At 59.4% G+C, this 16,760-nt stretch overlaps 1 protein-coding gene and 2 long non-coding RNA genes across 4 annotated transcripts in view; all 3 read right to left on the minus strand.

The window, feature by feature from the left end:
• Nucleotides 1-2,986, minus strand: part of LOC132214495 (uncharacterized) — a 385,317-nt gene extending 382,331 nt beyond the window's left edge. Inside the window, exon 1 of the long non-coding RNA XR_009448299.1 lies at nucleotides 2,975-2,986. This is a non-coding gene — a long non-coding RNA (uncharacterized LOC132214495). The remainder of the gene's footprint in view (nucleotides 1-2,974) is intronic.
• On the minus strand, nucleotides 860-2,337 carry LOC132214496 (uncharacterized). Its single transcript, XR_009448300.1, has 2 exons — nucleotides 1,932-2,337; nucleotides 860-1,120 (listed from the first exon to the last, which is right to left on the minus strand). It is a non-coding gene; the product is annotated as an uncharacterized LOC132214496 (long non-coding RNA).
• A 4,282-nt stretch (nucleotides 2,987-7,268) lies between the features above and the next one.
• WDR11 (WD repeat domain 11) overlaps nucleotides 7,269-16,760 on the minus strand; it is a 38,319-nt gene continuing 28,827 nt past the window's right edge. The window contains exons 20-30 of one of the 2 annotated variants that reach the window (XM_059661880.1): nucleotides 15,696-15,804; nucleotides 14,961-15,023; nucleotides 13,843-13,908; nucleotides 12,728-12,905; nucleotides 12,049-12,144; nucleotides 11,357-11,522; nucleotides 10,855-10,952; nucleotides 10,343-10,488; nucleotides 9,188-9,268; nucleotides 7,926-8,122; nucleotides 7,269-7,604 (exon numbers count right to left, since the gene is read on the minus strand). In XM_059661880.1, coding sequence (XP_059517863.1) covers nucleotides 7,966-8,122; nucleotides 9,188-9,268; nucleotides 10,343-10,488; nucleotides 10,855-10,952; nucleotides 11,357-11,522; nucleotides 12,049-12,144; nucleotides 12,728-12,905; nucleotides 13,843-13,908; nucleotides 14,961-15,023; nucleotides 15,696-15,804 — 1,160 coding nt within the window. In that variant the 3' untranslated portion in view covers nucleotides 7,269-7,604; nucleotides 7,926-7,965. Of the gene's footprint in view, nucleotides 7,605-7,925; nucleotides 8,123-9,187; nucleotides 9,269-9,301; nucleotides 9,504-10,342; nucleotides 10,489-10,854; nucleotides 10,953-11,356; nucleotides 11,523-12,048; nucleotides 12,145-12,727; nucleotides 12,906-13,842; nucleotides 13,909-14,960; nucleotides 15,024-15,695; nucleotides 15,805-16,760 lie in introns of those variants that run through there. The other variant, XM_059661882.1, reaches the window with a different exon arrangement.

Raw genomic sequence — 16,760 nt, forward strand, 5'->3', positions numbered from 1 at the left:
TTTTAGCTCTTTGTGTTTGCTCTTTTTAATATATTTTTTTATTGATCTCAGAGAGGAAGGAAGAGGGAGAGAGAGATAGAAACATCAATGAGAGAGAATCACTGATCGGCTGCCTCCTGCGCGCCCCACACTGGGAATCGAGCCCGCAGCCGGGGCATGTGCCCTGACCAGGAATTGAACTGTGACCTCCTGGTTCACAGGTTGACGCTCAACCACTGAGCCACGCTGCCAGGGCGGAAAATGCTCAGAGGAGCAAACGAGGGCGATGGAGACAGAGCGAGGGCCTTGCTGGGCCACGTTGACAGAAAGTTAATTCGTGGTCGGTCACCCTCTTAGTAAAGGAGTCTTTTCGTTTGGCTGGAAGCAATGGCTTGCATTTAGCTACGACCGTCTTCATTGCTCCCTGGCAGAGGGACACTGGACGTGCGACAAGTAGCTGCTCCTATGAACATGCAGCAAAGGCTGTGAGCTCCACCTGTCACTTTATCCCTCGGTTCTCGTGGGTGTGCTGCTGTCACCCCATCTGCAAAGTGCGGCTTCCAGAGGGGACACCCTTCCGGCTCCCACAGGGCAGCTGGCTGCGGGCAGCCGTCCACACCCTCAGAAACTAACACTCCCCCGTGTCTTCCCTGAGGCCGCGTTGGCCAGGACTTTGCAGCAGCTCTAAGTTCAGCCTCTCGCTTCCCGGGCGTCTTGCTTCGTGAGAAGTCCTTCTAAGACCCAGGGATAAAAGCTCCCCGAAGCGTGAGGCAGATAAAAAGCAATCGTTGCACAGAAGACGAGGCTGCGGGCTTCTCCCCTTCCCCCGCCCCATCCTCTCATTAGTTTAAGTTCTGACTGATTTAAACACTTGTTACACTTTTCCTGGAAACATAAAAGTTTAATTTGGAATATGGTCACGGAGCAAAACTTCTGCTGAGCATAACGCAAAGACATGGTTGCTAATGAGTGGGCCTGACTGAACAGGAAGCAAGGAAGAAAATACAGATTTTGGAAGAAAATAAGCAATTTCACAATGTTTCCATTTGCTCCAAATCCAACGTCATTGCTTCAAGGGGCAGCCTGGAAATTCTCCTCATGAAAGCACAGTAAATACTCCTGGAGACGTCTGTTCTCGGGCCTGCAAGAAACGGGTAGAAATGACAGCTTTCCTAGAGCAACTTGTGGGAGATTTGTGTTGGTGATACCTGTTTTAAACTCATTCTTCCCTCCAGCAAAAGCACAGATCATGCCACCATGCAGAACAGAGCAGCGAATTACTGCTTCTTTAATAACAAAAAGTGTATGTATACTGTCTTTGTGGTTGCGGGTGATTGTGTGTGAATACCTGTGTGCTTTGGATACATTCTGGGATAATTTGAAAAGCTATTGCAAAATCCTTCCTCCCCGTTAGAAATTCCGATTTTTAAAGAAAGGAAATTCTGATTTTGCACCATTAATCGGCATTTTCAACATGCCAAGCGCCCAGTTTGAAGCCTGCAAATAAAACGGAGCCCAGATGCCTGCACTTAACACGTCATAAGCAGCTCGTTACACTGATAAGCGTCACCCAGTAACACGGCTCCTCCAGGCGCCCTCGCCCTCCCTTGTCCCGAGTCACCGGGTGAGACTCCTGGGCTGGGAACCCCAGGCATTTACCCTCCTGACGGTCCCCCCGGCCTGGCTGGCTCAGAGGGGCCAGCTCCAGCCTGCACACCGGAGTGCCCGCACACACAGGGTCAGGCGGGAGGGGCAGACCCAGGGACAGGGCCAGGGGGTGGGAGGGGACCCCAGGCCCCAGGACGACCCAGCACAGCCAGGGCCGGCCTCACCCTTTCCCGAACCCCTGGGTCCCAGCGCAGCCCCTGGCTCGCCCAGGCCACGTCCTCTCGCCAGAACCAGTTTCCCAAGAGCGGGCCGCTCGGAATCGAGGGTTTGGGATGAATGCTCACGGCCCTGGCGCGTTGCCTTCTAACAGTTCTCGGCGCACGAGGGCCCCATCCCCCGCCTGGGCCTGCAGGCACCCAGGTCCCTGCCCACCGACAGTGCCCAGCAGCCTTGGCCCTTCGGATGCGCCAGCCACGGTGCCTGCTGCGCGGCTCCTTCAGTCCCGGGACCCTTGGGGCGGAGGCGGCCCAGTCAACAGGGGGACGATGCGCCCGGGGCGCAGGGCTCGGGCCGGGGCGCTGACAGCTGTCCCAGCTTCAGCTCCTCCTCCACCGGCCGGGCGCTCCCATCGCTTCTGCAGGAGGAAAACGGGCGGAAAGGCATTCGGGTCCATCTGGGCCCAGGACAGGCGCGGGCCGCCTCTGAGAACGCGGGGTGCGCACAGCGAGCTCAAGGCTCCCACAGCCGGGCTCCTGGGGTTACCCCCCGCCCCCCCCGCCCCGAGGCTGCGAGACCCCGGCCCCTCGCACTCCCCCTGCAGGGCCCGACCCGACGCCCCATTCCCACGCCCCCGGATCTGGGAGGAGTGGATGGGTGACGGACCCCCGGCTGGTGAACCTCGCGGGGCGCTGGGCGAGAGGTGGAGGCTCCACCGCCAGGGGCGCAGCGCCATCGCGTGGCCGGCAGTGCGCTCCGACCTCCGCGGTGGAGGGAGCGGGACCGGGTCCCTTTGGGAACATCCTGGGCGGCGGCTGGCGCGGGCGGCCCTGTAGCTGCAGCAGGAAAAGGAATGGGGGGCCCTGCCTGGCGGGGTCGCCCCGAACTCACAGAGGGAGCAAGGCCCCCTCTCCCGGCGGGGCCGGGTTTGTCCCGGAGGAAGAGGCACGTGCGGCCGGCAAAGGGCCCGGACCTCCTCCTGGGACGTGCGGGTCCCTGAACCGGGCGAGGCCGTTCCTCCTGCAACATCGTTTGAAAATTGCGGTTACAGCTGACGGACAACAGCGACGTCTCAGGAGCCCCACGGCGCGACTGGACGTTGACAGAAGGGCCAGGCCCCAGGGCCCCATTTTATGGCAAAAAGTCATGAGCACCTACTGTGCGCCAGGACCTGAGGGGGAGCTGATGGTCCAGGTGGCTGGGCAGCACCGAGGGCGTCCGCAGAGACGCTGGGCCCGGATGTGTGACAACAGGACGACAGGCCACCGCTGCACTGAAACCGCCATCAGACTCTGAAATGCTGGTAGCCACGTCCTCTAACCTATGAGGTCACAGGTCCTCTCTGAGGTCACCGGTCCTCTCTGAGGTCACAGGTCCTCTCTGAGGTCACTGGTCCTCTATGAGGTCACCGGTCCTCTATGAGGTCACCGGTCCTCTATGAGGTCACAGGTCCTCTCTGAGGTCACAGGTCCTCTATGAGGTCACAGGTCCTCTCTGAGGTCACTGGTCCTCTCTGAGGTCACCCGTCCACAGACCCGCGTACTCACCGCAGGCCTTTCAGACGGAGGAGATGGTCGGTGTGTGGAGTATCTGCGCCAACCGCCCCGCGATCGGGAGAGAGCTGCGCTCCCGCAGGTGCGATGTGACCATCATTGAAAACGCTCCGTCCGTCAGAGGTCAGTGCGAACAAGGAGGGCCATGCCCCCATCCCCATCGCGGGGCCCCCAGCCTTTGTCCGCAGACCCCTGGGTTAGGAAGCGGCGTGAGCGGAACAAGTGATACAGAAGCAGGTGCATGGACACTCTGACCGCAAACCGGAAGGAATGCCTGAGCTACCGGGACAGTGTGGGGTCAGCACTGTGCGCAGGAGCCTGGTGCAGAGGGAGGCGATGGCCACCGGGGGCCCAGTTCAGCCGTAAACCCACCCAGTCTGTACACTCGACTCGCCTGCTAAGGACCCCAGTCCGGGCCCCACCCCAATTCTAAACCCAGTCGGACTCATTTCTTACCGGCCTGGGTCTTGGCACTTGAGTGTGCAATGTTGCCGCTTGGGGCAGCCCCGCCTGACAACAGCATCAGCCCGGGGCGTCGACCTCCCGGAGCTGAACCTGCCGCTGAAGCTCAGCATCTGGGTCCTTCCAGGCCTCCACCCGCCGTCCATCCCGCTGGACCCGGGGTCACTCCTAGGCCAGCAGGGATGGCACCTGCTCCCACCACCGGTTCCACCGGCCGCAGCACCACAGGCCGCGTTTTGGGGTGGCTCAGAGCGCAGGGCTGGGTCAGAGGTGCCGTGGGGTTGGGTAGGAGCCAGCGTGGCAGGCTTGCGGGGTGATGTCAGAGCTGGCGCCGGCAGGGAACAACTCTGTTGACAAGAAGATTAATCAGGCAAACGGTGCCCATCAGTCACCACCGCCGCCTCCTCAGGGTCAGCGCCAGTCAAGCCTTTGCTAGGCTTTTCCATCTTTTTAAAAGAAAGCTTCATCTCCTAACAAGGCAGCCAGCACACAGCTCCTGGCGTGCCAGGGGGCAAGTCCCTGCAAGCAGGTTCTGGGAAGGGCTCCTGGAACCGCAGGGCCTCGGGCTGGCACAGCCGAGCCGGGCGGGCCTCCTCCCTGCACAGACCCAGCCCCGGAAGCTGGGCTCTGCGCCCCCTCCAGGGACGCCGCTGTGAGCTCTCCTGGTCGCTCCCTCTGCCGCCCACGGGTGAGCGTCCCTTGAGGGGCTGGCAGTGGCCACGCTGGGCCTCCTGGCTTAGCGGCTTCCGCTACCGACACCTTCCCTCATTGCCAATGTCCTTTCTCCACCACGCCCGCCCCACCGTCCACGATGAGACGTGGCCTCATCCTTCACCCGACAAACACACTGGCCTCTTCTGTGCCAGCGACACAGGGTGGAGTGACCTCCACACGCCCGGCCCTGGCCTTGCCCAGGGGGCGTAGAGGGACACGGCAGTGAGTAAATACACGCACGTGAGCTGCCTGCGCCTGGGTGGAGGCCTGGAAGGGCACCGAGGGGCTGCGTGGAGAGGGCCTGAGGGGCAGCGGTTTGGGGAAAGGCCCGAGGAGGCGGGCTTCGGAGAGGGCGGGAAGGTGCCCGGGAGGGACAGGAGTCGGACGTGCGGGGAGGGAGGGGTGCTCTGCGAAGGTCTGTTGACTGGATAGAAACAGGCTTCCAAGTTCTGCTTCTCTTGCTTCCTGTGAACTAGGTTCTCCGGGGACTCGCTAAAATGTAGACTCCCAGCTCCCCTGGTTCAGGAGGGACCCGGAAAGTGGCATCTGAAAACCCCGTCCCCCCCACCCCCCAGCTGCTGCGGTTGGTCCTGCCTGAGGCCCCGGGCCTGCCCAGGCAGCCCTCCCCTTCCAGCTGCGCCCGCCCACAGCCCCCCAGGCAGCCCTCCCCTTCCAGCTGCGCCCGCCCACAGCCCCCCAGGCAGCCCTCCCCTTCCAGCTGCGTCCGCCCACAGCCCCCCAGGCAGCCCTCCCCTTCCAGCTGCGCCCGCCCACAGCCCCCCAGGCAGCCCTCCCCTTCCAGCTGCGTCTGCCCACAGCCCCCCCAGGCAGCCCTCCCCTTCCAGCTGCGCCCGCCCACAGCCCCCCAGGCAGCCTGCTCAGCCCTGGAGCTGCCCTGCCCGCCAGCCTCCGAGGGTGAGGCCCGAGGACACCTCTGTCTCTCCGTGGGCCTCCCACCTCCCGCAGCCCTGGCCAGGCCCGAGGAGGCCGTCCCGGCTCTGCGGTCTCCGGGCCCCGGGCTCCCAGGCCCGGGTCTCTGTCTGGCACACAGATCCTGGGCCTCTGCACCCCAACCAGGGCTGGGGAGGCGGCAGCAGAGGCACAGCTTGTCTCTGAGGAGATGCTGGGGGCCCTGGGTCACACATTTATAGGAACCCCTTTCCCAGCTGCACATGGAGGGACCAACCCAAACGCTCCTGCCCCGCCCACACCCATGGCCTGGGCCTCCCGGGGGAAGCGCTCCTCAGGCTTGAAGGCCGGTCCTCATTGGGGTCGGGGTGACAGGCCTGCGCTTCCCCAACCTGGGGCCACGGCCTCAGCAGCCCAGTGTGCAGAGGCCGTAAGGCCACGTAGAAGTCCGGGCGAGCCCCCCTCCTCACTCACCAGGGCCCAGTGGGGGGAAGCTTCTCGCTCGGGGGCTGGTGGCTTCTGGGCGCGGAGCCAGACAGATGTTCAGACAAAGGGCAGCTCCCTAACCGGGAGCTTCGAGCTTCGGGGCTGCGGTGAGGCCAGGGCCTGCATGTCCCGGTCCCTGCCGCCCCCTGCTGCCCGGCGCAGGCGGAGAGCAGGAGGCAGGGCCACGCTGGAAGGGTCTCGTACCCACGGGAACCTGAGACTCGGAATGGGCAGGGTCGCCTCCAGGCCACACAGCACGTCTCTGGGTAACGGCTCCGACAAGGAAGACGCCTGAATGGGCAGCACCCGCCTCTCCGGGAAGCTGGCTGGCAGGCGCTTCTCAGCCCCAGGGGGTCCTCGGGGTAGGAAGGTGGACGGGGCTCCGCCTGGCGTTTCAGTCCCCAGGGAGTCCCAGGCTCTAGAGGAGTTGGGAGATGAGGGGACCCTCTGACCATCCTGCGCGACCATTAGAGCAAGATGACCACGACGGGAAACGCAGGAGTGGGACAGACCACCTTGCTTTCCTCTCCGTGTAGGCAGGTCGGTGCCGCGAGAACGTCGCCTCCCAGGCGCACAGCGGGCTGGTCGCAGCTTCTGCGGAGAACAGACTCCTCCAGGTGGGTGGGTGGGTGAAGTTGTCTGACCTGAGCGATGCGGGCGCCGCTCCGGGGGGACGAAGAGCCTCCCTGGGTCTCGGACGCGGGCGAGAGTCCACGCAGACGTCATGGCGCAGGGGTTGGATTTTTCCAGACAGAGCTGACCTGCACTCCCTCCGCCCTCTCTCCCTCCCCCGCCACCCACCCACTTGGCACCTGTTCACTGAGCACCAAGCAAGTCCCCTGCAGATGGAGCCAGCTGTTCCCGCTGGTTCCCGCCCTGGTGGTGGGCCCGGGGGGGACAGGCGGTGGACCTGAACTTGCACTCGTCACTTGTCACGGCTGTACCCAGCGCCTGAGCGGGACATTCGGGTGCTCGACGGGCCACAGCGCGGGCCTGGGACACACACCCCGGACGGCCCTTCATGGATCCAGTTCCTCGCGGAGGGGACAGGCCGAGCTGGGATCCCACCTGCAATCCCACCTGCAGGTGGCGCACACGTGGGAGGGAAACCTGGAGAGGCGCCCTCCCCCTCACCTCTGGGAGCCACAGCCGAGCCGCTCCCAGGACGGAGCCCAGGCTCAGGGTCCAGGCGCTCAGTCCTGCTCCGAGCTGCACCCTCGGACCTCAGCCTGGATTCTCTGGGTTCGGCGCGCGGCCTGGACTTCGGAGGGTGGGCGGCCGGACGGACTCCTGAGGAGCCAGCACAGCGCCCGCCTCAGGCACAGAGAACACAAAAGCCTGGCTGGGATTTCCTGTTTATTTCTCATTTCTGTACGTTATGGACATTAAAATCTCAGCAATAATTTACAATAGTCACATCTCATGTTAAGAACACAAAGACAAAATTAAAGCATGAAGATTTCAAAAAGGAGGTTCCCATAATGCATCACAGGAGTTAAAATGCAAAGATCCAAGACCTGGTAGTGGAACCAGGCGCACAGGGTGGAAGTCCCTGTGAGTCTCCGTGCTGCCGCACAAGGCGGCCCTGCCGGGACCGGGGCACAGGGAGTCCAGGCCAGGACACGGAGCTTCGGTGACTCGGCACTGCTGGCTGCGTGTCGTCTGCATCTTCCACGGCTGAGTATAAACACAGGCACAGCACAGAGCTGAGAACAGGTCTCTCAAACTCACTACAGGTTTCCCAAACATCTTTAAATGTCATCGATGAGAAAAGTAATTCAGTTGATTGACTTTTAAGTTTAAAAAAACTATAAGTCTTTCCAGGGACTCTTAAAGCATAAAGTGGTATCTCTCTCACAATGGGAGCGCTCACGCTGTTCTCCGAGACACAGCTGTGCACGGGGCCTGGGGAGCTGGGGAGAGCTCGAGGACCTGGAGCGAAGCGTCCATCAGCCTGGGCTGTGACCGTGACCGCGGCCCGACCGACGCCCGCCTCACCTGGCTTGCGCGGTCAGATGTCCTGGCGCCTGTTAACCTGTCACTCTTCAGCCAGTTCCTGTTTGGGGGACTGCAGCTCATTCAATAAATCTCTGCCAGCGGCTCCAGCTTTTGAAGCGAAAAGAACTGCTCCCTGTTTAAAACCGAGGCTCTTCAAGCTCCGGGCGTAGTCTGCGTACACGGCGGAGACGAGTCTCTGTGAGCCGCAGTCAAGGAGCTGAAGGCGGCAGGCCCAGCCACCCCTCCCCACCACCCAGCTCCCCCGTGGGGAGGACCGGCTCCACCCACAGGGGCAGAGGCACTGAGGCCACTCCTGGCGTGGCGAGGGCGGTCCCATCTGTGACATCACCACACAGCACCAGTGGAGCCCATTCTTCTCCGAACAGCGGTCACCAACCTTTCGGACCTTTCGGACCTTACAGACCACCAGTGGTCCACAGACCTCCGGTTGGTGACCGCTGTCCTAGAAGATCCGCTAACGTCCTCCCAGGTCCCACAGCCGAGCGCAGCTACACCCGGGGAGAAAGCCGAGGAGCCGCGTGCCCGTCCGAGAGGCTGGCGTCTGGGGCAGAGCGCGTGTCAGTGAGAGGCTATTCCAGGCCTGACCCACGGCGGGAGCCTCATTTCTGGGCCTGGGGTTCTGACGGCCCTGCTCCGCTGGGTTCTGATACCACAATGGCTCCCCTGAACCAGAGCCCGCGTGAGCTCGTAACGACGACATACAGACCACACGTGTCTGCCCGTCACAATGAGACCACGTCGTCGTCAGGAAGAGCGTAGTAACAGGCAGGGCCTGCCAACGGAAGGCGTGGACGGACCTCGAGCCGAAGGAGAAAGGGTTCCGCTGAACCGCGAGGCGGCATGGTCCCCGCTGCAGGGACAGGACCATCCACATGCGGGCAACGCTGCTCCCATTTGCTCCTGGAAATGTTTTCCAGAGGAACACGTGGGCTCACTGCCTGGAGGGCACTGCTCTGAAACAGCCACATCCCAGCACAGGCTCCCCCTTCCCTCAACGACTGCACCTTCCTTAAAGCTCAAACGCTGTATCTCAGAGCCCGAGACCCTCCCTGACGACTTCCTGGTCCCAGAGCGGCAGCAGCAAGGCCACCCCCCACCTCCCCTCGCGTCCCCTCTCGGCTCGGGGATCAGAACAGGCTCTTCCTCGAGGTAATACAGCCCCTGCCCAGGCGGTGCGCCCAGAGGGGTCTAAACCCACTCGTCCACTGCTGCCTCCTCAGCACCACCACCAGCAAAGGATATCTGTGTCCGGGCCGACCTCCAGGGCCCCGTACTGGAGACACGCCTCCACGAACAAGGCGGCTCGATCGAAGTATCTCATGCTGCTCGAAAGAACACACCGGTCAGGCCGTCACTCACGGCTGCGCGTCTCACCAGCGCCTTCCTAGCCGGGTTTCCCAGGAGAGGGGGGCACTCGGGCCCTCACCCGCGCCCCCTTCTGCTAACACGGGAGAAGGGAGCAGCAGCCGGGACACAGGCCTCCAGGGACGGGACAGCAGCCTGCACCGCTGTCCACACGTACCCTCTCCCTGCACTGACCTCCCCCACCTCCTTCCTCTGAAACACATGAAATGTCCATCATGAGTCACGGGCACCGCTCCTCAGACTCTCAGGGCGACCCTCCCACTCCCCACGCTGTCCCCTCCGCACTGCCCTCGGGCCTGGACTCAAAGCCGAAGGTGCCGAGCCTCTAACGACTTCTCCGTGTTCTTCTTAAAGAGGCCCCTGTAGGTTTGACCAGGACAGGCAGGAATAGAGCGTAGCTCCCAGAGCAAACGAAGGGTTAACAGACATGGCCCTGGCCTGGCCGGTTTTGCTCAGTGGACAGAGGTCGGCCTATAGGCCAAAAGGTCCCGGGTTCGATTCCAGTCAAGGGCACGTACATTGGATGCAGGCTCCTCCCTGGCCCAGGCCCTCACCAGGGCACATGCAGGAGGCAACCAATCGATGTGTTTCTCTCACATCGATGTTTCTCTCTCTCTCTCCCACTCTCTCTAAAAATCAATGGAAAAATATCCCCGGGTGAAGGATTATAAACAAAAATAAACATGGCCCTGGCTGGTGTGGCTCAGAGGCTGAGCCTCAACCTATGAACCAGGAGGTCACGGTTCGATTCCTGGTCAGGGCACGTGCCCAGGTTGCCGACTCAATCCCCAGCAGGGGGCGTACAGGAGGCAGCTGATCAATGATTCTCTCTCATCATTGATGTGTCTCTCTCTCTCCCTAAAAAACCAATAAACTATTCTTAAAACGCAGGCCTCTCCCCCACCCCAGGCACTGAGTAACCCCCCCCCTCCCCCCGAGGCGGAGCCCCCAGGGCGTGGGCAGTGACAGACGCAGCACGGGGGCCCAGCAGCACGGGGGCCCAGCAGCACGGGGGCCCAGCAGCACGGTACCTGTGCAGCATCTCGGCGACGCTGGAGAAGCAGCCCAGGGAGAGGAGGACCAGGAGGGCCTTCGACTTCTGGTCGACTCGGGGAGAGCAAAGGTGGTCCACCCACCGCTTCAGAACATCGGCGCACTCGTCCGAGCTCAGCCGGACCTGGAGAGACGCCGTGTGAGCGCGACAACTGCACACACGCTCCCGAGACCGAGGCTGGGTGTGGCTCACTGGCAACACCCTGACGTCGCCGCTGACCACGACTGGGAGGGACAGGGCGGCCTGCAGGGCCTGGGGCCAGCACATGGCGTGTGAGCCGGCTGCCACCTGGTCGCCGCCGTCACCAGTGGGAACCGCATCTCCCAATAAGAAGCAATGCAGTCTGTGCTCAAAAGAGCAGGAGGATGATTTGTAAGAAAATATTTGCGGAGCAGCTCTGCAGCCAAAGCTGCTTCTAAAATCTCGAGTGTAAGGCTCAAGACTAAAGTTTCTACCCAAGCACTCGGGGCACCCACAGGAGCCGCCTACCTTTGCAAGCCACGCGGCCCGGCTCCACTCCCCGTAGGTCTGCAGGTAGCGGCAGGCATCCGCGGCCTTGTCAATCAGGCAGAGCAGCTGCACACCCTCTGGAAGACCCCGGGCAGCCCCGTGAGCCCCGCGCCCTCTGTCGCCGCTGATAGTCAGATCACGCCTGACTCCACCCGGTCATTTCACCTGCTGGAGACCCCTGCTGCCCCTCAATGACCAGGCAGGAAGCACACAGGTCAAGCACACTCCCTGGCTGTCAGCAGGTCGTCTCATCGGCCAGGTGTGTCCGACTGGTGCCCATTGTCATTTCCAGGGCCCCTTTCACTCCTGAGAAGAGCTCTGGCCCAGGCGATTAAGTCGGAGCTATCTCCTCAAGAGCCAGCAATAGTCCTCCTCTCCCTCCAGGACCCATAAAAAAGGCAGGGACGTCCCTGATGATCTCACCTTTGCAGGGAGCAGCCTGACTTCCCCAGGCCTGGGTGAACAGGCCCAGCTCGCTTACCTGCCAGCTTGCCGCTGGCGATCATGTTGGTGGCCACCAGCTTGATGGTGCTCTGGGAGGGGCCGGAGGAGGTGACGGTGGTGACCAGGCAGGCCTTCAGCGCGTCGCAGTAGTAGTGCTGGTTGTCCGCGCTCGTCTCCAGCAGCAGCTGCACGGCCCGGTCTGTCTGGCAGGGACATGGTTCCTCCAATGACTCTCCCCCAACACCACCCGCAGGCTCACCGCCTGGACCCTGACGCTCACGGCCGCAGGAGGACTTTCACTTCCAAGAACGCCCGATGCTCAGCTCACGGGACGCACACTGAGCGTGCTCCTGCTCCTCCGGGCAGCGTGACCCGCTGGCCTACAGGAGTGCCCGTCAGCTCAGGCCACCAACAGAACACCGCGGCCTCACTCAGCACCATGAGGCCCAAGTCACAAGCTGAGTAACCATATAGTTTCACTTTCTTAGAAGATGTGCTGGTCTGTCTTTGAGAGAAAGCCCACTTTATACTTATACTTTCAGAGAAATGCTATGGTGCGTGTATGAGAGAGAGGGGGAGGGGGAGGAGGGGGAGAGAGGGAGGGGGAGGGGGGAGGGGGGAGGGGGAGGGGGGAGGCAGGAGAGGGAGAAGGGAGAGGGGTGCGATGCTCTGAAATACGAATCAACCAGCAACTCCATGAAGCATGAAAAGCTGTACAAACTGACGTACTTGACCCAAGAGCAGAAGCTGGTCCGTGCACTTGCGCGTGTGATCGTAGGTCGACCGTTTCGCCTCCTGCAGATTAACCCTTTCCAGCTGAAATTTCTAGAGGGGGGAGAGGAGAAGTGAACCTGGATTAAAAGACTTGATTATTTAAATTTCACTATACTTAGTAACTTCATTTATACTGACATCACTGACTTCTGAGTCATTAACCAACTCCACGGAAGGACTGGGACAGCAGGTGAGCCTGCCGTTCACACAGGCTGCCCTCAGACAGCACCTGTGAGCAGCTGGGAAGCCCTGTGAGCGCCGAGTGTACCACAGACTCAACGTCAGGAAGCTGCCCTTTCATATATAAAAAGCACATTTAAGCCAAGAGAAAGAAATATCTGTTCTTTATAGAAAATAATAAAAGAGAGAGAATAAACCTAAGTTAAAATTTTTTAGGCAAAGAAAAAAACAAGACTGCTAATAAAATTTCAACGTGTATTAAAAAATCTAGAAACATTCATAAACGTTTCAAGTCCTGGGTCCAGCCGTTTTTATGCAAATGTGGGCATGGGCTCATTCTATTTTGCGGATTTTAACTTAGTTCCAAAGTTTCCCAAGGGAAGAGGCTTACAGACACGTAAGTCATCGGGAGACAGTGCTCAGGGCTAAACCGCGTAGGAATGCGCCACAGCACCTGGAAGTAGGCGCTCTCACAGAGCACGTCATAGCAGATGTCCAGCGGGTTGCTCGCCCGGTCCTGAGGGGCAGCTTCCTGGGCAGCGGGGGTGCTGGCCGACTTCTCCTGGGACCAGCTGTGCAGGTAGTGGGCGGCCACGGTCCAGAAGTGCAGCTCTGACTCATCGCCATAGAGCCTGCGGAGGCAAAGCCAAGCGTCCACGGAACCACCTGGCAGGCGGCCTGGACAGGCTCTCCGAGCACCTGAACCCCAGGGCTCTGCTGCCACGTGACCCGGGGGGGGGGGGGGGCGGCTTGGCTCGGAGAAGGTGCTGAAGCTGCAAGTCCTCCAGGCCTGTGCCCGGCCCAAACCATACAGGGGCCTGGCCGCAGAGGGTCCCTCAGCCCAGGCCTCTCGGCGGTGCCCAGAGCAGCGCATCTAGAAGCCTGGCCCACGAGAGCCCAGCTTGCATGAGCGCCTTTCCCTCGGAGCCACAGCACACACAGAGGAGGTTCTGGGTTAACTGCCCACACGAGGTCTGGAGACAGTGTCCATTGTCCTCTGGGGAGTGGAGGGAAATGTCTTTTCACAGGTGACAATCCACTGTACGTGAAAGTACCGGTGATCGACTCTCATGTCACTCATCGGAATGACATCACTGAAGTACATGCCCTTATAGCTGATGCTGTAAGAAGCTGTCTGTGAGGGAGTCTTCTCAACAGATAAGGCCTAGATCTCACGTTTAAATGTGATGTTTATTCTATTTGTTACTACCTTAAAAATTGTCATATTAAAGGATAAACTACAATATATTTTTCTAATCTAAGAGAGTTTGGTCTTAACTAAAAATCCATAAAAGAAATGAGTTAGCCAATTCTGTCTCTTACACAGAATTCTTTTTAAAATATATGGTTTTTTAAAGATTGACCTTAGAGAGAGGGAGAGGAAGATAGAAACATCGATGAGAGAGAAACATCCGGGGCCGCCTCCTGCAAGCCCCCTCGGGGGATGAAGCCCACAGCCCAGGCCCCGGCCCTGATTGGGAATCAACCGCCACCCCTGATGCCAGGACAACACTCAGCCAGCGGGGCCACAGGGCCAGGCTCTGCACCGAATCCTTCAGAGAGTGTTACCTCGAAACCAGCAGGCATCTTTGCAGAAGAGTGAATTCCGGATCGAGCAAGAGTTTCTTTATGTCACTGCAGACGAATCCAAAGGCAAGAAAAACATTTAATGGAGCAATAAAGCAAGGGGACCAATCAATAGGCTCTAGAAATGGGAAATTCCACTCAAGGCTGTGTTTAGAACTTATAGAAGTGCCTTTGCCTGCACCGTCCCTGACATCACAGAGCTCTGGAGCCTACAGCGTGTCTGGCCTGGAGAGTCCGTCACACACCGGGCTGAGGCTGACGGTGGCTGACCTTGTGACACTCAGACTCAGTTTTGAAAATGGGAGCAGCTGCCCAAGTACAGGAGCGGGGATGTCACCAGGAGCAGCGCGTGCTGAGAGAAGCGCATTCAGCATTTGCTTCTGAAACTCTCCAGATGTAAAATGTTTAAGGAAGAAGGGCCAGTGTTTTTATAAACTGATATTCTAAGATAGCCAAATACAGAACGTTCATAAAGGAGGGATATTCTTTAAATCTATCCTTTTCCATTTAAACACACGTTAACCTCTGCCTAGAGAAAACAAGTATTATTTGGCATTTGATCTCAATAACGCATTCTATTATGGCGACCTTATTAACGGTTATAATTAGGCGTAACAGCCTCTGGATTGCATCCATGTGGTCGGTGTTACCGAGAACTCCTTGTGGACCCGTATGCTTCCACTTCCTTTGCAACATTATTCCTACATAATTCTCCCTGCTTGCGTGCTGGAGCACTGACTTCCTCACCAGGACTGTGCCCGGCCCTGGACGGAGAGCCCACTTTAGGAGCAGGAAGTGGGCACACAGACGGCCTGGGCATGTCCTCCACGAGCTCACGGGGTTTGTGGTGGCCGCCGCCTGAGCCAGGGCACGCTCACCCCAGCTCTGTTCCTGCCCAGACAGGAGACCAGGGCCCCGGCCCCCAGGAACGTGCTGAGACAGACCAGTCAGCCACGTCCCAACCCCCAGGCTCCAGGGACACAAACCCCGGCCACGCGTGTCTCCTGGACTGCGACTTGTCTTCATTTTAAACAGCCTGACTGATACTTTCCTTTCTCATCTCATCTCGAATCTTCTAAAGACATGACTGGAGTGCTTACTTGGACAACGAATTCAACTGCTCTTGAAGGAGGCTCTTTATCTCTTCATTTTCTGGATAATCCCTGCACAGGAGAGATTCTGAATGAGTTCCGTATTTCTTCACTTACAACCATGTTCACCAGAAAAAAAGTTGTGTTAATTAGAGAAACCACCCCTTTGTAGTCCTTGTTAACACCTGGCTGCAGACCCAACAGCAGCACTGTCCTCAGGGACCCACCCACCCATCACCTCTGGTGTTGGCTTCTGCCTCATTTCGTCAAAACAAAGAAACGGGTAAAGAGAGTCCCTCCGATTTCAAGAAACCAGAAGACTTATCAGTGGGCGCCAAACCAGCAGGTTGAGATCGTGTTAGGAACACGTTCAGCCAGGACCAGCGGCGTCGGCGCTCTCCGCTCCACCAGAGGGCGCTCCTTCCAGGCCGACGCCCTCGGAGCAGGCGCCCCGGCCCATGGGGGCTCCTTCCCCTGGAGAGAAGGCCTGCCTCGCGCCCACACGCACAAGTGCAGGAAGGAACACGTGTGGGTGTACACACGCCTGCTAACAATCCTCTCTGTGGATGCTTTTACAACGAGGCAGGCACTGAAATGTACAGAACAAAACACCTGAGCTGGGCCATTCTTGGCGCTTTTGGAAAGATGCCCTCGCAGGTCCTGGGGTGCAGCCACTGCTGACTCTCACGGACGTCCTTCACCCCCAAGGAGCTGACAAAGGAAAACGGAAGTGCAGACACTTACACGTGAGAAATATCCAACAAGTACTGTCCGCTCCACGGCTGGTGCAGCAAGAAAGCCTTCAGGGCGAGGGCGGCTCTTGGGACAAGGAGATACGGGCACCACACAGGCTCTGGACACACACACACAGTTATTTTAAGAAAACACAATTGTTACACTACTGCTAGAGGCCTGGTGTGCGAATTCGTGCACCAGTGGGGTCCTTCGGCCTGGCCTGCAGGATCGGGCTGAAACCGGCTCTCCGACATCCCCTGAGGGGTCCCAGATGGCAAGAGGGCGCAGGCCAGGCCGAGGGACCCCACCGGTGCATGATTGGGGCCGGGGAGGGACCTCGGGAGGGCTCCAGGGTGTGTCCGCCCCATCTTGCTCAGTTCCAATGGCCGGACCCCAGCAGCAAGCTAACCTACTGGTTGGAGCTCTGCCCCTGCCGGTCAGTGCACGTCACAGCGAGCGGTTAAGTGGCCTTAGCATATCATTAGCATATTACGCTTTGATTGGTTGAACGGGCGACCAGATGACTGGGCCCTTAGCATATCAGGCTTTTATTATATAGGATGAAGCTTCAGCTACAGTTTACAGAGTCTGGTGGCAGGGGAGAGTGTGGCCAACATAATCACCACTCAGACACACAAGTGGAGAGATTCTTCTTCAAACTAAAATTTTTCTCTTTCAAAGACCGGGCGTCCTGCGTGGTACAGGACAATTATCCCACCGAGTGACAGACCCAATGCAACGATTCAGCAGGTGCCAGACTTGACCATCCGATGGCTGCTTTTCTGAGACCATTAAACCAGGGTGGCCCTCACCCTGAGCTGCTGGCTGCAGGGCCAGGCCACTCGGGCCCAGTGTGTGCTCAGGCCTCACTGAGAAGGGGCCCTTGAACAAAAGCCCCATCTTCCCGGACTCTGGGCCCTGGAATCCCAACGCCCAGTGGTCGGCTTCCTGAGGACACACTGACAAGCTGCCTGTTTTCAGTAAGTTCCTGTGCGAACAAACAGGAGATCCAGAGCTCCAACCCGACATCTGGACACTGACTCCCTACAGGGCCGCACCCCCACACTCCCGCCT

This window comes from Myotis daubentonii, chromosome 13, assembly GCF_963259705.1.
Source record: "Myotis daubentonii chromosome 13, mMyoDau2.1, whole genome shotgun sequence".
In the NCBI taxonomy this organism is placed as follows: Eukaryota; Metazoa; Chordata; class Mammalia; order Chiroptera; family Vespertilionidae; genus Myotis; species Myotis daubentonii.